Source organism: Salvelinus namaycush, chromosome 15 (assembly GCF_016432855.1).
Source record: "Salvelinus namaycush isolate Seneca chromosome 15, SaNama_1.0, whole genome shotgun sequence".
NCBI lineage: Eukaryota > Metazoa > Chordata > Actinopteri > Salmoniformes > Salmonidae > Salvelinus > Salvelinus namaycush.
In genome coordinates, this window is record NC_052321.1 from 17,695,410 (window position 1) to 17,715,771 (window position 20,362).

General features: G+C 40.1%; 2 protein-coding genes across 2 annotated transcripts; both read left to right on the forward strand.

Moving 5' to 3' along the window:
- The first annotated feature begins 1,738 nt into the window (after positions 1-1,738).
- LOC120060244 (adenylosuccinate synthetase isozyme 1 C) lies at positions 1,739-8,923 on the forward strand. The gene is made up of 13 exons (XM_039009414.1): positions 1,739-2,034; positions 3,330-3,432; positions 3,523-3,585; positions 3,672-3,722; positions 4,341-4,407; positions 4,576-4,683; positions 4,859-4,940; positions 5,028-5,154; positions 5,333-5,487; positions 6,942-7,066; positions 7,488-7,585; positions 7,736-7,885; positions 8,271-8,923. The coding sequence occupies exons 1-13, from the start codon at positions 1,837-1,839 to the stop codon at positions 8,321-8,323; spliced, it is 1,380 nt and encodes a 459-aa protein (XP_038865342.1). The 5' UTR covers positions 1,739-1,836; the 3' UTR covers positions 8,324-8,923.
- A 213-nt stretch (positions 8,924-9,136) lies between these two features.
- On the forward strand, positions 9,137-18,667 carry LOC120060245 (apoptosis regulatory protein Siva-like). The gene is made up of 4 exons (XM_039009415.1): positions 9,137-9,360; positions 15,815-16,006; positions 16,601-16,754; positions 18,486-18,667. Exons 1-4 carry the CDS (start codon positions 9,240-9,242, stop codon positions 18,532-18,534), a joined length of 516 nt encoding a protein of 171 aa, XP_038865343.1. The 5' UTR covers positions 9,137-9,239; the 3' UTR covers positions 18,535-18,667.
- Positions 18,668-20,362: the final 1,695 nt, after the last annotated feature.

Below are 20,362 nucleotides of genomic sequence, written 5' to 3' on the forward strand. Positions count from 1 at the left end.
GTAAGTTCTCAAGTCCAGGTCTGTCTACATCGTTTATTTGTTTTGTAGTTTGTTGAAGTGTTTTCGTGTTTCGTCTTTCTTTAATAAACTTCATTATGTCATATAACAACGCTGCGCTTTGGTCCAATCCCTACTCCTCCTCTTCGGACGAAGAGGAGGAGAATGATCGTTACACAGTGACTGGAACGAATTGCAAAAATCGCTGAAGCTGGAGACTTACATTTCCCTCACTAACTTTAAACATCAGCTATCTGAGCAGCTAACCGATCGCTACAGCTGTACATAGTCCATCTGTAAATAGCCCACCCAATCTACCTACCTCATCCCCATATTGTTTTTATTTACTTTGCTGCTCTTTTGCACACCAGTATCACTACTTACACACCATCATTTGCTCATCATCATCTGCTCATCTATCACTCCAGTGTTAATCTGCTAAATTGTCATTACTTTGCTACTATGCCCTATTTATTGCCTTACCTCCTCCTCATGCCATTTGCACACACTGTATATAGACTTTCTTTTTTTTCTATTGTGTTATTGACTGTACGCTTGTTAATTCCATGTGTAACTCTGTGTTGTTGTTTCTGTTGCACTGCTTTGCTTTATCTTGGCCAGGTCGCAGTTGTAAATGAGAACCTGTTCTCAACTAGCTTACCTGGTTAAATAAAGGTGAAATATATATATTTTTATTTTTATTTTTAAAAAATAGTTCAGTATCTGGAGCATCAGCATTTATGGGTTCGATTACAGGCTCAAAATGGCCAGAATCAAAGAACTTTCTTCTGAAACTCGTCAGTCTGTTCTTGTTCTGAGAAATGAAGGCTATTCCATGCGAGACATTGCCAAGAAACTGAAGATCTGGTACAACGCTGTGTACTACTCCCTTCACAGAACAGTGCAAACTGTCTCTAACCAGAATAGAAAGAGGAGTGGGAGGCCCCGGTGCACAACTGAGCAAGAGGACAAGTGTCTAGTTTGAGAAACAGATGCCTCACAAGTCCTCAACTGGCAGCTCCATTAAATAGTACCCGCAAAACACCAGTCTCAACGTCAACAGCGAAGAGACGACTCCGGTATGGTGGCCTTCTAGGCAGAGTTGCAAAGAAAAAGCCATATCTCAGACTGGCCAATAAAAAGAAAATATTAAAATCGGCAAAATAACACAGATATGCCTTTTTCATGTGAATAATGCAGACGGGCAAATGCAAAAATGAGCTGTGCACACACATTATGCTGAACATCTCGGAAAGCAGTACAATGAGACAAAGTTGGTGGGAAGCTCAGGAGACAATGACACTGTCATGGTACACTGTGGGCCTATGCGCCGTTCCACAAGTGTGGCTTCATATTGCCGGGGTCGGCACCCTTTTTCATGTGGAGTGCCAATTTAGGTCTACAATTTATCCTACCATTTCGAAAGATTAGAGTGCCAGTTATGAATTTCATAAAAGCATTGTAGTCTACCTAACTGCCCCAAAAAAAATTAACTGCCCACCAACGGAATAATTATATTTGCCTTGCTTTTTATTGACATCAAACAAGTTTTATATTAACATGTGAACTTGAGAGACAGGGCTCCTCCCCATGCAGGCGCGGTTCGAGATCGGGGGAGAATTCATTACGCCGAATCTGTTGCAAAACGTTTCTTGAACGGAAGCTAACAGAACGAAACGGGGAGGGACCTACCTGAATGTGTCCAATAGAAACAACTGTTTGGACTAATAATAATGCCTACTGCGGTCCGTGCGTCCTGACATCACGGAGACATTGATATGGCAATGCTACTCTTGGAAACATTCTAGTCTGTTTCGGACGGACAGCATAAGCAACATCATGTCATTTAGCTGGTCAGCAAAAGACCACAAGAGTTATACAAATCCACCCTCCAACCCAACCCAAGGGTTGAAGCGGCCACGGAACGACACAGGGAACAAAGTGACAGTAGTGCTCGGTGCGCAATGGGGAGATGAAGGCAAAGGAAAAGTCGTCGATTTATTGGCGACTGAGTCTGACCTTGTTTGCAGATGTCAGGTAATATCGTGTGTATATGATACGATATTAATGCAACGTTCACATACTTGAACTGACAAAAGTTATATCATCATGTCATTGCATTATAAGCATGGTTGCTGTAAAATTCATGGTGCGTCTTTAGCAAATTGTGTTCCAACACATCGGAATCAGTGACTGTCACTGTAGCCTACAGTGTGACAGGTGTGCGTCAGGCATTGGAAAATGGTTGAAATAGCAATTTTTTGTGATATCCTCGAGGTTATAAGGGAATTTAGGATCAATAAAGTTCCGTTTTGTTTTCTATTTTATCATTGCAGGAAATGAGTTTAGATTGAATTGTTTTTAAAAAATTAAAAATTCCTTGGTGGACTATTACTCGTTCTTCAATTTCAACTGAATTTGTATTTATTGACTTGACTGGAGTTTAAATTAAACTTTTCAAATTGTAATGCTATTGACTGGTTATTTGTCTCTTCTTACGACATGATCCTTACAAGCATATTCTCTCAACTGGGGATCCATACATCACACATCACTAAATTGTATCTATCTGAAGACCTATACAGTAAAATGCTCAAATAGACCGAAGTACCAACATATGGCAAAAAGCTAAATTCACACAGTACTGCTGGGGGAAGGAAGCATTAGAGCACAATTAGATCAATACTCATAGAATTACAAAGGGTTATTGATATCATAAAGAGGGTGTCATAAACTATTCTACTATATAGAGCTTGACCACCTTAATGAAGATGATGCCAATAATGACACTTAGGCAAAGTTTCTTAAGATCAAAGTTTCTCTTTGACCAGCAAAGAAAAACAAAACTTGCTCATAAATCATTTATTGGGAGACTAACAGTGTAAAGTCCATTACACAATTTTTGTGTTGTACTCTCCATTGACAGTAGGTCACAGCACTGAGCACTCTGTGTACTTCTTCAGCCAGCCCCACCCACTGGGCTGGTGCAGGGTCACATTCCCAGTGTGACTTGACATTTAGAAGGCCAGGTCTTAGCCGGGGTGACGGAGTGTAGGGTCTAGCAGCCAAGTCTGTTAAAATAGTTGGTAGGGGGTAGCTTGGTGACAAGGAGGGGGCTTAGACTCTATTACACACTGACTAAAATAAGATTCTACATTTGCTCTGGATGCATGGCCAGTGGATGTCCTGGCAGTTTTATGTCCATGTTCTGCTCACCCTTTACGCAAAACAGCCATAAATCAAATCAATAACTGTCCTTTGGTGAAATCAAGTTGCTTGACTTTGGTGACAGTTGGAGGTTTGCTAAACATAATCTTGTTTTGATCTTCTAGGGCGGTAACAATGCAGGCCACACAGTGGTAGTGGAAGGCAAAGAGTATGACTTCCACCTTCTCCCCAGTGGAATTATCAACCCCAAAAGTATATGTGTCATTGGTGAGTGTTTCTCTACTCTTTATCCCCATGTCCACTAATTCCAGTAGGCAATGGTCAGTATGTTCTTATCTAGCATATGTTCCCTTGTAGGTAATGGCGTAGTCATACACCTACCAGGTTTGTTTGAGGAGGCGGAGAACAATGAGAAGAAAGGTAAATTAAATATTTAACAGTCAATGCTGTATTTGTCAAGTGACTTGGAAACCATTATAGTATTTTTTTCTCCATTCTCTGACCAGGTCTCAAAGGCTGGGAGAAGAGACTAATAGTCTCTGACAGAGCTCACCTTGGTATGTGTGTATTTTTCTGGTTTCACAAATGAAGCGAAGATGTATACAGAATATGTGATATTTTTATCTGCATAATGTACTAAGTATACAAAACATTAAGAACACCTGCTCTTTCCATGAGATAGACTGACCAGGTGAATCCAGGTGAAAGCTATGATCCCTTATTGATGTCACTTGTTAAATCCACTTCAATCAATGTAGATGAAGGGGAGGAGACAGGTTAAAGAAGGATTTTTAAGCCTTGAGACAATTGCGACATGGATCATGTTTGTGTGCCATTTAGAGGGTGACTGGGCAAGACAAAAGATTTAAAGGAAAAGTACATCTTTGGGTATTTGTTTCATTAGTCCATTGTTGACGTAGTCCCAAAATGTTTTGCTTACCACCAATCAAGTTTTCAAGATATATAACTGAAAAAATACAGAAATCATCCCCGTATGATGCATTTTGCATCATATGATGCTGAATTTTGAAAAATACAAAATTAATCATACAGGGATGATTTCTGTATTTTGCAACTCAATATTTGGTGTTCCTAATGTTTGGTATACTCAGTGTATATTTGTGTATTGTGCTTAGAGAAAGGATTACATTTATTTTGCTTTTATCTTTCAACAGTGTTTGATTTCCATCAGGTTGTGGATGGAATTCAGGAGACCCAGAGACAAGCAACAGAGGGAAAGATGTAAGGGTAGGGAAGGCAATGGTTGCTTACATAAAGGTAGAGAGTACAATGGCCAACTGTCAATAGAAATCCCAGGACTTCAGTCAATCACTTTCACAGCTGATGGAAAATTGCAAATGCTACTTTGTAATCCCCTCAACTAAAACAGGTGTGTTTTTCTCATGACAGAATTGGAACAACCAAGAAAGGCATTGGACCCACCTATGCCAGCAAGGCATCTCGCATAGGACTGCGTGTCTGTGACCTGCTGGGAGACTTCAAGGAGTTTTCTACCAAGTATGCTTACTGACAGACAGGACACAATATAAACATCTAAACCTGACATACAATAAACGTTTTGAGAGTCCAACAGTATATGGTTGTAGCTGTCTCAAGACTTTACTCTTGAACTAAATTGACCCACTAAAGTGAAAGGTAATAGAGATTGAGATTATTTGGGCGTTTCTTTCAGATTCAAGAACCTTGTCGAACAGTACCAGTCCATGTACTCATCCCTGACAGTTGATACTGAAAGTCAGCTGAAAAAACTGAAGGTATGTGGTAAATCCCCTCTGAATGAATAGTCATGGGCTACAGATATATTAGATCTATGAGACTTCTTGTTGTCTTGTACTGTGCAGGAGTATGGAGAGAGGTTGCGGCCGATGGTTCGGGATGGAGTCTACTACATGTACGAGGCTCTTCATGGACCCCCAAAGAAAATTCTGGTGGAAGGGGCCAACGCTGCCCTCCTCGACATTGACTTTGGTAAGAAATGTCATGGTCCCATTGCGGACTGTTATAAAAATAAATAGAGCCCGCACACTCCTAAGCTCCAACGTGGGCCTTTATTCACAAACAAACAATCTTACATTGAAAGTGTGATGGTTAAATGGACAACTCATCTGTATGTACATTTATTTCCCACTTTCTCTCTTCCCTTTAGGCACATATCCTTTTGTTACCTCATCAAACTGCACCGTTGGTGGGGCATGCACTGGTCTTGGCATCCCTCCCCTGAATATTGGTGAAGTGTATGGTGTATCAAAGGCCTACACCACCAGGGTGGGAATTGGTGCCTTCCCCACAGAACAACTCAATGTAAGAGCTCATTCATCTATATGGACATTCTTGACTCTCTCAATAAGGAGATTCTATTGTAACGATTAAAGATGAACAGCCATAGCAAGACTTGAACCGGTGACCTTGAGTGAGAGAGTGCACTATCACCTGTGCCATGAAGGTGAAGACCTCTTAGCAGAGGTTGTAGTGCATTTACATACAGGAAGGGTTAGTAGTTTGATATATGCAGTTTGTTTGGACATGTTGTTTTCTTTTGAGGTACAAGTTGAGTTGGATATGTATAGTAAACCTAGTGTTTAAGATCATATGACTCTCACACATGTAGGAAGCCTGGTATCAAAAGGCGCTACCTCTGTGGCCAGCTGTCAGATTGTGTGAGAGGCCTATTACAACACTCTTTAGCTCTCATGCTGATCACATGTTCAAGGCCTAAATTTAGGCCAGAGTCAGGGTTCAAGATAGATATACTGTCTGGCCTGGGGTTATGTAACCTAACATGAGAACTGTCCATGGGGTTTCTGGTCAACATGTTTCAGCTTGATCCCTCACTCCAACTGTAAATGTATTGCTTTACTAAGCTTTTTATTAAATCAATCACATTTATTTTATAAAGCCCTTATACAGATACTCAGTCTAAAACCCCAAAGAGCAAGCAATGCAGATGTAGAAGCACAGTGGCTAGGAAAAACTGTGAAGAAACCTTTTGTAAGAGTACATGGTCATTAAGGCCAGATCGTTCTTCAAGATGTTCAAATGTTCATAGATGACCAGCAGAGTCAAATAATAATCACAGTGGTTATAGAGGGTGCAACAGGTCAGGAGTAAATGTCAGTTGGCTTTTCATAGCCGAGCACTCAGAGGTTCGGTGAACAGGTCAGGGTTTCATAGCCGTAGGCAGAACCGCATGAACTGGATCAGCAGCACGACCAGGTGGACTGAGGACGGGGACAGCCAGGAGTTGTCAGGCCAGATAGTTCTGAGGCATGGTCCTAGGCCTCAGGTCCTCCGGGAGGGGAGACAGAGAGGAGAGAGAGAAAGAGAGAGGAGAGAGAGAAAGAGAGAAATAGAGGGAGCATACCTAAGATCACACAGAGCACCATATCAGACAAGATAATTAAAACAGATGGGACAGACTGACGCTAGCCCCCTGCACATAGACTATTACAGAATAGATACTGGGGACTGATGTTACCTCTGGACAGGGCCAACCAGGCAGGATGTTACCCCACCCACTTTGCCAAAGCACAGCCCCCACACCACCAACATTATATCAACAGACAACTAACTAACTGCCCTAAGACAAGGCTGAGTATAACCCACAAAGATCTCCCCCACCGCACAAGTGTATATTTGTAATACTTTTTTGTAATAAAAACTATTAAGATTGGTGTCCATAAGTGGACAACACTGAAGTATTTGACTATTGATCAATCAAATGATCTATTCTAAATAACGGAGTGTGTTTTGTGCAGGCGACAGGTGAGCTGCTGCAGACAAGGGGTCATGAGGTGGGCGTGACCACAGGCAGGAAACGTCGCTGTGGCTGGCTGGACCTGGTCATCCTGAGATACGCTCACATGATCAATGGCTTCACTGCGTGAGTGGATATGACTGAAAGGCAGGCTGCCAAATCTTAACTCTTTTTGAATATCTGACCCTACTCTTTACTACATTCACATTCTACATGTTAGTCATTTAGCAGACACTCTTATCCAGTGAGACTTACAGTTAGTGCATTCATCTTAAGATAGCTAGGTGGGACAATCACATATCTCAGTCATAGTAAGTATATTTTTCCTAAATAAAGTAACTATCAGCAAAGTCAGTGCTAGTAGGGGAGAAAAAAGTCAGGGGCGAGTGTTAGTTCACGAAAGGCAAGTTATTTTATTTGTTATTTCTTTATCTGCCTTGTTCAATGTGGTGTATCTGTCTGTGACTGCTACTCTGAATGTAACTCATGTAGTAGTTTTCATCTCTTTCCTGAAATGTGTTAAACAAATAACATTGCTTCCTTAAAGCATTGCTTTGACAAAACTTGACATCCTTGATGTGCTGGATGAGATCAAAGTAGGAGTGGCCTACAAAATCAATGGCAAAAGAATTCCCCATTTCCCAGGTATGCTCTCTAAATTCGATTCAAAAGTACTGTACCAAACTAGGCCTACCCTGTAAAATAGACATTTATAGAATTCATGAAGTATTATCTAAACAAAAACATTTAATTTCTCCTCTGATTTATAATTATCTTCATCCTTCACTCACATAGCTGACATGGAGCTGTTGCACAAAGTGGAGGTAGAGTATGAGACCTTCCCCGGCTGGAAGAGTGACACGTCTGCAGCCAGGAAGTGGAATAATCTCCCCCAGAAGGCTCAGAACTACATCCGCTTTGTGGAGAACCACATTGGAGTACCCAGTAAGTTACATATAGGATACAGGGTGTTCCTGCTGACCCAAACTGATAACAAAATAAATCCTTCTTATTGGACAAGTAGGCCTATAGGTAGTAGTAGTACCTCCTTCATTTCAAAACATTTCAAAACATTTTCTTCAGTTGCATGTCTACTGAACAGGACCCAGTTTTAACCATACCATAGTCCAGCATACTATTACTGACCCCTATATAGGAAACTGAAGAGCCAACTGAGTACCAGGGACATGGCTTAAATGTGCCAGTAGGGAGCACTATTGTCTATATCATAACTAGTACCCAGTTCTGCAAGGATGATACTAGTCTAGTGCAAATGTTTTGGGGATGTGTTCATGTTTTTTGAAATGTCCTTTGTCATTTCTCTCTACAGTTAAGTGGGTCGGTGTAGGAAAGTCCAGAGAGTGCATGATCCAGATGTTCTAGAGAGTTTACCTCCTCTCTCCCCAAGATGGACGCACAAAGATGTGGCATGATGTGACATATGTTTGCAACCCCCAAACTGTCTAATATTGGGTAAAAAAAACTTATGCCAACAGATTTGTGTAGCTTTGAAACAATGTTGACTGGTAATGTTGGTAACTTTACATCTATCTATGCAGTGCTTCTCATCAGTAAGTTGCCTTGTGATGATGTCGGCCAGAAAGTCCTATTACTGACCCAGGAGTAAATCTTACCTTGTGCCACACAACAAACATGAAAGATAAAAACACATCCAATAACTTTTCCTCCTGTGTAACCTTACCTGCCTTACATCTACTGTTTCAGTTTTCTTTACTCATTTATCACACAAGCAGACTACACATATTTTGTATCAACCAGCTGTTTGTTTGCACATGTTTAGGAGTGAAACATTGTGATAAATAATTGTCATCCTTGTAAATGCAAGTTATTTTGTAGTAGGCTAATATGGAATTTGATTTGTCTTTGCTAGCTACAATTTCATAAGCAAGACCTAACAAAGCATGAGTAAATGAGATGCTGCCTCACTGGAAGCTTTAAAATAAAACGTATATGATAGCTACATAACTTGGTATTTTTACATTTTATGCATTGAGGAATGATAGTATGTAGCTAGTAGTGATATTAAAACTTGAGTTTTCTTAAACATTGTAACAGAATGCATCACTAACATTCATTAACTTGCGATTGTGGTTTGAGACACTAGTTTGAGCAGGGTTTGAGTGAGAAAACGCTCAGTGTCATGTGATAAGAGGTCCAAGATCGGATTGGTTAGTTAGCGCGCTAGTGTATTTTCCGCTGAGGTAGCTGGCTATAAGAACGGTATTTTGTTTCTCCCTGTGTTGAATCAAACAATTTTGGACGCGTGTTCTTTGCAGAAATGACTAAAAGAGCGTGTCCTTTCGCGGAGTCATTCTCATCACAGTATAAAATCCACGTTGGACAAAAGGAGTTGAATCATCACGACGTATTTGGAAACACGTACAGACAAGAGGTCTACGGTAATGTTTGCTGGCTAGCTAACCAATTATTCAGCTATTCGCTAACTTAGTAATGCTAGCTAGCTGGCCCTACGCTGTTTGCTGTTGTTTAGCTAGCTTGTACCAGATAAAACTGTATTAGCTAGATTACATCATACTGTTAACTAGCTAACTATGCCAAATATTCATGTCAAGTGATTAGCTACTTGATAGTAACGTTAGCTATATAGCTAATCCACCCATGACAGGCATTTAATGCAGTTTATGCCTTTGGTGGCTATTTCTAGGTAGCCACTACCTAGTTAACGTAAACTCGTACATCGCCTTGGTCCGTACAATTGCCCTTATTTTAGCGCCCCAAAAACGTAATGCTTCCAGATCAACTGTAATGTCAATACCATTGTAAAGCACAATTTCTCCCCTTTCCAACAGAATCAATTACATGACCTAAACGCTGCCCGTTTCTGCATAATTCAAGCAGGCAATGACCCCCGTCGGGTCTTATAAAAATTGCTTTTTAAAAATGGTACCGATTTAATCTTTTTTTTTTATATATATATATATCTGTAATAATGACAATTACAACAATACTGAATGAACACTTTTTTAACTTAATATAATACATAAATCAAATAAATAATGGAACATGTTTAAATAATGCAGAAACGGTGTTGGAGGAGAAAGTAAAAGTGCAACATGTACTATGTAAAAAAATCAAACTTAAGTTCCTTGCTCAGAACATGAGAACATATGAAAGCTGGTGGTTTTTTTAACGTGAGTCTTCAATATTCCCAGTTAAGAAGTTTTAGGTTGTAGTTATTATAGGACTATTTCTCTATACCATTTGTATTTCATAGACCTTTGACTATTGGATGTTCTTGTAGGCACTACTGTATTGCCAGGCTAATCTCGGGAGTTGATGGGCTTGAAGTCATAAACAGCGCTGTGCTTCAAGCATTACGAAGAGCTGCTGGCAAACGCAGGAAAGTGCTGTTTGAATTAATGCTTATGAGCCTGCTGCTGCCTACCACCGCTCAGACTGCTCTATCAAATATCAAATCATAGACTTAATTATAATATAATAAACACAGAAATATGAGCCTTAGTTTCTGGATTTGACCATATTAATGACCTATAATTTCGAAAACAAAATGTTTATTCTTTCAGTGAAATACGGAATCATTCCGTATTTTATCAAACGGGTGGTAACCTTAAGTCTAAATATTGCTGTTACATTGCACAACCTTCAATGTTATGTCATAATGTAAAATTCTGTCAAATTAACTACCTTCTTTGTTAGGAAGAAATGGTCTTCACACAGTTCAATGAGCCAGACGGCCCAAACTGCTGCATATACCCTGACTCTGCTTGCGCTGAACGCAAGAGGAGTGGCACAATTTCCCTAGTTAATATAGCCAGCTGACATGAATTTTTAAACTAAATATGCAGGTTTAAAAAATATATATACTTGTGTATTGATTTTAAGAAAGGCATTGATGTTCATGGGTAGGTACATTGGTGCAATGATTGTGCGTTCTTTGCGAATGCACTTTTGTTAAATCATCACCCGTTTGGCAAAGTTGAAGTAGGCTGTGATTCAATGATAAATTAACAGGCACCGCATTGATTATATGCAACGCAGGACAAGCTAGTTAAACTAGTAATATCATTAACCATGTGTAGTTAACTAGTGATTATGTTAAGATTGATTGTTTTTTATAAGGTAAGTTTAATGCTAGCTAGCAACTTACCTTGGTTCCTTGATGCACTTGCGTAACAGGTGGTCAGCCTGCCACGCAGTCTCCTCGTGGATTGCAATGTATTCGGCCATAATAGGCGTCCAAAAATGCAGATTACCGATTGTTATGACAACTTGAAATCGACCATGCCGAATAATCTGTCTGCCTCTACTTTACATCCCCTGCTATATTGTAGATAGAGTTACCTGTCTAACAGAACAGGTTTTCTTTAATCAAATCAAATCAAATTTTATTTGTCACATACACATGGTTAGCAGATGTTAATGCGAGTGTAGCGAAATGCTTGTGCTTCTAGTTCCGACAATGCAGTAATAACCAACGGATGGAAGCCTCCCTGATAGTCCAGGTATAATCAGGAATTCCCCAGGGAAGCTGTCTAGGCCCATTGTTTCAATCTCTACTAATGACATTCCACAGGCTTTGAGTGAAGCCAGTGTGTCTATGTATGCGGATGACTCAACACTATACATGTCAGCTACTACAGTGACTGAAATGACTGCAACACTCAACAAAGAGTTGCAGTTTCAGAGTGGGCGGCAAGGAATAAGTTGGTCCTAAATATTTCTAAAACTAAAAGCATTCTATTTGGGACAAATAATTTACTAAACCCTAAACCTCAACTACGTCTTTGAATAAATGTGTAAATTTAGCAAATTGAGGAGACTAAACTGCTTGCAGTAATCCTGGATTGTCATGGTCAAAACATGTTGATACAACAGTAACTAAGATGGGGAGAAGTCTGTCCTTAACTTCTCTGGGATATGTGGGACGCTAACGTCCCACTTGGCCAAAAGCCAGTAAAAATGCAGAGCGCCAAATTCAAATAAATTACTATAAAAATCAAACGTTCATTAAATCACACATGAAAGACACCAAATTAAAGCTACACTTGTTGTGAATCCAGCCAACATGTCTGATTTCAAAAAGGATTTACGGCGAAAGCACACCTTGTGATTATGTTGGGTCAGTACATAGCCACAGAAAAACAGATCAATTTTTTCAGCCAAAGAGACGAGTAACAAAAAGCTGGAATAGAGATAAAATTAATCACTAACCTTTGATCTTCATCAGATGACACTCATAGGACTTCATGTTACACAATACATGTATGTTTTGTTCGGTAAAGTTCATATTTATATCCAAAAATCTGAGTTTAGGCGGGACGCTACTGTCTCACTTGGCCAAAATGCAGAGCGCCAAATTCAAATAAATTACTATAAAAATCAAACGTTCATTAAATCACACATGAAAGATACCAAATTAAAGCTACACTAGTTGTGAATCCAGCCAGCATGTCAGAATTCAAATGGGCTTTTCGGTGAAAGCAAACGATGCTATTATCTGAGTTAGCACCATAGTAAACAAAGAGCGAGAAGCAAATTTCAACCCTGTAGGCGCGACACAAAACGCAGAAATAAAAATATAATTCATGCCTTTGACGAGCTTCTGTTGTTGGCACTCCAATATGACCCATAAACATCACAAATGGTCATATTGTTCGATTAATTCCGTCGATATATATCCAAAATGTCCATTTATTTGGCGCGTTTGATCCAGAAAAACACCGGTTCCAACTTGTGAAACGTGACTACAAAATATCTCAAAAGTTACCTGTAAACTTTGCCAAAACATTCCAAACTACTTTTGTAATACAATTTTAGGTATTTTTTTACGTAAATAATCGATAAAATTGAAGACGGGATGATCTGTGTTCAATACAGGATTAAAACAAACTGTAGCTAGATTTCTGGTCATGCGCCTCTAACAGTACACTTCCAGTGACCCTCGTTCAAGATGGCCGTACTTCTTCATTACACAAAGGAAAAAACCTCAACCAATTTCTAAAGACTGTTGACATCCAGTGGAAGTGGTAGGAACGGCAAGAAGGTCAATTAGAAATCTGTATTCCCAATGAAAACCATTGAAAAGTGACCTAAAAAATTTAAAAAAAGATCTGAATTGTTTGTCCTCTGGGTTTCGCCTGCTAAATAAGTTATGTTATACTCACAGACATGATTCAAACAGTTTTAGAAACTTCAGTGTTTTCTATCCAAATCTACTAATAATATGCATATCTTATCTTCTGGGGATGAGTAGCTGGCAGTTGAATTTGGGTATGCTTTTCATCCAAACGTGAAAATGCTGCACCCTATCCTAGAGAAGTTAACCTTTCTAGGCCATGCGTTCCGCTAGCGGAACCCCTTACAACATTCCGCTGAAAAGGCAGCGCGGGAAATTCAAAAATATATTTTAGAAATATGTAACTTTCACACATTAAGAAGTCCAATACAGCAAATGAAAGATAAACATCTTGTTAATCTACCCATCGTGTCTGATTTAAAAATATATATTTTACAGCGAAAACACAACATATGATTATGTAAGATCACCGCCAAGTCCAAAAAACACACAGCCATTTTTCCCAGCCAAAGATAGTCACACAAAAGCAGAAATGGAGATAAAATGAATCACTAACCTTTGATAATCTTCTTCAGATGACACTCATAGGACATCATGTTACACAATACATTTATGTTTTGTTTGATAATGTGCATATTTATATCCACAAATCTCGGTTTACATTGTCGCCATTTTCAGAAATGCCTCCAAAATATCCTGAGTAATTAGAGAGCCACGTCAAATAACAGAAATACTAATCATAAACTTTGAAAGATACATGTTTTACATATAATTAAAGATACACTGGTTCTTAATGCAACCGCTGTCAGATTTTTTTAAAACGAGGAAAAAGCATACCATGCAATAATCTGAGACGGCGCTCAGATAGAAACAACATTTCTCCGTCATGTTGGAGTCAACAGAAATTACATCATAAATATTCCCTTACCTTTGATCTTTCAGAATGCAGTGCCAGGAATCCTAATTCCACAATAAATCGTTGTTTTGTTCGATAATGTCCATTAATTATGTCGAATTAGCAACTTTTGCTCGCATGTGTAGTTCACATGTCCAAACGCTGGCGCTGGTCCAGGCGAACTCGGACGAAAACTTCAAAAAGTTATATTACAAGCCGAATAAACTGGTCAAACTTAGTAGAGAATCAATCTTCAGGATGTTGTTATCATATATATCCAGTAACGTTCCAACCGGAGCATTTCTTCATGTCTGTATAAGTAATGGCACACATTGACGTTCCATGACTAGCGCGCATGACTAGGAACTAGCATTCTGCCAGACCACAGACTCATACCCCTCCCATCCGGTCCCACATCACACTAGAGGCTTCATTCCACGTTCTACTGACTGTTGACATCTAGTGAAAGGCGTAGGAAGTGCAAACAGATCCATATATTACAGGGAATTGAATAGGCGATGACTTTCACATCGACCCTTCTCAGAATTCTCACTTCCTGTTTGGAAGTTTGCCTGCCATATGAGTTCTGTTATACTCACAGACATAATTCAAACAGTTTTAGAAACTTCAGAGTGTTTTCTATCCAATAATAATATGTATTATCATCTGGGACAGAGTAGGAGGCTGTTAAATTTGGGCACCAATTCATCTAAAAGTGAAAATGCTGCCCCCTATCCCTAAAAAGTTAACAAACCTCCAAACAAGCTTCAATGCCATACAACCCTCCTCCCATGGCCTCCAACTGCTTTTAAATGCTAGTAAAACTAAATGCTTTCTCTTCAACCGATTGCTGCCCGCACCCTCCCTCCTGACTAGCATCACTACTCTGGACGGTTCTGACTTAGGTATTTGTAGTTGTCCATATATTCTAGGTGTCTGGTTAGACTGTAAACTCTCCTTCCAGACTCAAAATAGAACATCTCCAATCCAAAGTTAAATCTAGAATTGGCTACCTATTTCGCAACAAAGCATCCTTCACTCATGCTGCCAAACATACCCTCGTAAAACTGAATATCCTTTGGCGATGTCATGTACAAAATAGTCTCCAATACTCTACTCAGACTACATCCTATTTGCTATCACAGTGCCATCCGTTTGTCACCAAAGCCCCATATACTACGCACCACTGCGACCTATATGCTCTCGTTGGCTGGCCCTTGCTACATATTCGTCTCCAGGTCATCTACAAGTCTTTTCTAGGTAAAGCCCCGCCTTATCTCAGCTCACTGGTCACCATAGCAGCACCCACCCATAGCACGCTCTCCAGCAGGAATATTTCACTGGTAATCCCCAAAGCCAACACCTCATTTGGCTGCCTTTCCTTCCAGTTCTCTGCTACCAATGACTGAAACGAATTGCAATAATCGCTGAAGCTGGAGACTTATCTCCCTCTCTAACTTTAAGCATCAGCTGTCAGAGCACCTTACCGATCACTTTACCTGTACACAGCTCATCTGTAAATAGCACACCCAACTACCTCATCCCCATATTGTTACTTATCCTCTTGCTCTTTTGCACCCCAGTATCTCTACTTGCACATTTCACTCCAGTGTTGATGCTAAATTGTCATTATTTTGCCTCTATGGCCTATTTATTGCCTTACCTCCCTAATCTTACTGCATTTGCACACACTGTACATAGATTTTTCTATTGTGTTATTGACTGTACATTTATCCCATGTGTAACTCTGTTGTTTTTGTCGCACTGCTTTATTTGATCTTGGCCAGGTTGCAGTTGTAAATGAGAACTTGTTCCCAACTGGCCTACCTGGTTAAATAAAGGTGAAATAAAAATAATAAACTGCTAGTATGTGTTAATAATCTCTCGGCACCTATTCCAGAAAAGACAAAGGACCTGCTCTTCAATGGTACCAAAGCTGTCATGGGGAAAATCTGGAATATAGATGCAGAGAAGTGCTCAGTAATACAGCCATCGGGGTCAGGTATGAAACCTGATGTGAGCCAGACACTCCTGAGGGGACAGACACTGATTGGGCAGGATGGCAGACTACAGAGAACTACACCTGTTCAAGGTAATGAGCTTCTCATGTAAACTGCAACGTTTCACCCACATCTGAGAATGGGCTGAAGGGAAACCACTACTATCACACTTGGAATCGCCATTCCAACTTCATTTCAGGAAATGATTACTGTTTAGTACAGGGGTGTCAAACTGCTGGTTGTGTATAAAAATGAATAATAATTTGTCCAATTAAGACTTAAACAACTAGGGCCGGGACAATACCAGTATCGCACTATTTTTTTTAGACGGGTCCTTTAAAAACTTTCTGTATGTAAATATTGTGTACCATGGGTTGTAAAATAAGTTAATGCAACTCTGGATGATATGTTTGTTTCAACATTAGGGCTGTTTTTCCTAAAGAAGTTAAATCCACTTCGTGTTTTGTTTCCTTGCCGCGATACTGGTATTGTCCCGGGCCTATATGCAACCAGTTGATGTGATTTTCGGACTCATCTGTGACCTTACAGGGGAGTGTGAACCCACAGATACTTGGCTCTCTGTGTGATGAGTTTGACACCTGTACGTTAGTACATGACTGACACTTGCCCACAATTGGGATATTTTGACACATTTCCAGAATGGTCTGTGTATGGTTGTCTCTCAGGTTCAGCATTGGCTCCAGTGGGGTGCTGTGTGTGTCAGAAGGCCCAGGGCACCAGGAGGCCGTGCTCCCAGTGTGACCGCCCAGCCTGCCCCTCCTGCATCCAGCAGTGCGCCAGCTGCTCCAGATCCTGCTGCTCTGTCTGCACCGTCATCGAGTAAGTGACACTCCTCACCCTTCTCTTTCATCCACTGAATTAGCCTTTTTTTTTTTTTTGTCAGAGGGAGCATCTCCTCCGAGTTGAGTAAAAACGGCAAGCACTGCATCTACTGCGATTTCGCTATCGTAGTGTAATGACCTCACGAAGTCGTAAATTAAATAATTTCTATGGTATATGGAGTTCTCGACTTAGTTTATTCTCAACGGTCACACAGGGTACCGTGTGGGCAACGCCAAATCTAATAAAATCAACAGGAAGCTCACTTTGTCAGGATGTACTAAAGGGGCAGAACAATAGACTGCATGGTCATATAACGGAACCTGCACTGCCCCTCAATTGAATTAGGTTTTGCTCAATATCCCAAATGCCTGTATCGCAAGAATCAAGGTTTCTTTGAATTCATGTTTATGCATTTTAGATCGGCTTGTTCTCGTGTATTTTTGGTCTCGCCGCCTTCACTCCTGTGCTGTGCACCTTCCTATTAACACCAGAGTTCTGTATATAATGACGAGATGATCATGTCTCCGCCCTAACAATGAAAGTCGTTGTCCCAAAGGCACGTGACAAGCTTAGGTCCAAAATAAGCCCATAGAAACGCATTGGGCTTATTTTGGCGAGAGGTTTGCTTCGCCTTTTCCTTTGTTTACACACCAAGCCCCTCCCCCTGCAACTCACACTAACAAAATTGAGAGGTTACCTCTTCCCCTCTGACAAGCGGTTTCAATTTGCTATTTGTGTGAGAGGTTTGGTCCAACAATCGGTCATGGACACCGAAACAGATTATTTTAGTGTAATAGAAAAATGTACCTTTCTAACGATACATGTTTGTCTCAACTACTCAAATTGTGCGCAGAGCACACATTACTAAAACAGGAGTATCAATGAACATTGATTCTGGAAATGTAATTCTCAGGTTGTCACATTGCGGTACCGCTAGCAGCATTTTAGTCTGACTGTTATACTGTATAGTCTGTTTATAAATGTGCAATAAGCATAACACTAATGTAAGGATTTGGCAACACGTTCTCATTCTGAGAAATAAGGTAGGCCTCATGATTTTTACATCTGAACAAAGTGGACAGTCTAGCATGCTGTTCAGTTGGAGATGTGTGTTCATAACAATTCAACTGTTCTGCATCGTTAGCTAGCAAATGGATCCAAGTTGGTTAAACTTGAAATATAAAGATTAGCTGGCTACGTGTACTTGAGATTGCGACGTGTTAATTTTCTATAATGCCTGCTACAATAAATTAGTCATTATTAGTGAATGTGCATTATGCATGGTTTTGGTTTTAAATTTGTAACTGGGCATTTTCATAGACTTGAAAGCCACATCAGTGATTATTGCAAAAAAGCAGGTTAAACTAATTTGATAAAATAAATTGATTAGTGAGGCTTATTTAGCTTAATTTCACATGCCTTGAATTCATTAGATTATTGCTGACTGAAATGCCTTGTATTTGAGCTTTAAATGTACAAGAGCTTATTTAGTAAGTCTATAGTGAATTGCCTAAGTTAAGGGAAAAAATGATTTTTCGATCGTGTCACCCAGCCCTAGACTGGACCTGCATAACTGGTACATGTGCACTGACAACAGGCACAACTTTCCATGAGGGTACCTATGATGGTATGCAGTATTTTATGATTTAAGCAAGCAGTACAGAGCATCTAATGTCTCATGCACTTTATTTAGCCTGTTACTCATTGTTTTCTCTTTATCCTCCTCAGCTACAGTGGACAGTATGATCAAGTGCTGTGCTGTGGCTGCGCATCATAACTGGACATGGAGAAAATCAAGGATTGTTTTTATACATTTTAGTTGTCATTTCACATTAAATGTTAACTCTCAAATGTTATACATGTGTATTTTTGTATATATGTAGTTTGTGGAATAAATACTTTGCTTGCTACTTTGCTTGTCATGCACAGCTTACATACAGCTCTCATGAATGTTCAATTTTAATCATGACTTCTTATGCTGCCCATAACAGAAGTGTAGGTAAATCAAGGATCCACCAAGTAATCTAGTGGACCAGCAGGTGGCAGCGTAGATCAAGGGCTGATTCAGACATAGCTGGGAAAAGATTCCTGCGACTGCTAAATACACTGGCAACACTTTCTTTTTCTCTTTTTCTTTCTTGCCTTCAATCACTGACTGATTTCAGGGTCACTTATTATGCTCTGGGTAATTGTTCACGGTTGTGGAGATTACCAGTCTAACAGGATTCAGTCATGTCACCTAGGCCCTGCTCCCTTGGACACTTGTGTAAATCATAATGGATTGTAATACTCAAAAACCTGAATAAGGCACTAAAACTAAAGCCAGTGCAAAATACACCTGCTAATCTTGACTGGAACCTCAAATGTGGTCATATTACTCCAGTACTAGCATCTACGCTGGCTTCCTGTTATGGCTAAGGCTGATTTCAAGGTTTTACTGTTAACTTACAAAGCATTTCATTGACTTGCTAAGATTTGGTCCTGCTCTACATACACGTACTCTACGGTTATGGATGCAGGCCTCATTGTTCCTACAATTTCTAAGCAAACAACTGGAGGCATGGCTTTTTCCCTATAGAGACCCTTTCTTACGGAATGGTTTGCTGGTCTATATGAGAGACGCAGACTGTCTCAACCTTTAAATTAAAGCTCGGGGATGCTGGCCTTCTAGGCAGAGTTGCAAAGAAAAATCTATCTCAGACTGGCCAATAAAAATGACATATTAAGATGGGCCAAAGAACACACACTGCACAGAGGAACCCACAAATGTTGATGCTCCAGATACTCAACTAGTCTAAAGAATGCCAGTTTTATTGCTTCTTTAATCAGAACAACAGTTTTCAGCTGTGCTAACATAATTGCAAAAGGGTTTTCTAATGACTAATTAGCCTTTTAAAATGATCCATTGGATTAGCTAACACAACGTGCCATTGGAACACAGGAGTGAGGGTTGGTGATAATGGGCCTCTGTACGCCTATGTAGATATTCCATAAAAAAATCAGCCGTTTCTAGCTACAATAGTCACGACGTTAACGATATCTACACAATATTTCTGATCAATTTGTTATTTTAATGGACAAAAAATGTGCTTTTCTTTCAAAAACAAGGGCATTTCTAAGTGACCCCAAACGTTTGAATGTGTGTGTGGAAGCCCCTTGAAATGAGTGGATTTGGCTATTTCAGCCACACCCGTTGCGGACAGGTATAAAATCGAGCACACAGCCATGTAATCTCCATAGGAAACATTGGCAGTAGACTGGCCTTACTGAAGAGCTCAGTGACTTTCAATGTGGCACTGTCATATGACGCAACAATTCAGTTCATCAAATTTCTGCCCTGCTAGAGCTGCCCCGGTCAACTAAGTGCTGTTGTGAAGTGGGAAGTCTAGGAGCGACAATGGCTCAGCAGTGAAGTGGTAGGCCACACAAGCTTACAGAACGGGACCGCCAAGTGCTGAAGTGCGTCTGTCCTAAAAATCGTCTGTCCTTGGTTGCAACACTCACTACTGAGTTTCAAAAACGTTCGGGAGCTTTATGAAATGGGTTTCCATGGCTGAGCAGCCACATACAAGCCTAAAATCACCATGACAAGCGTCTGCTGGAGT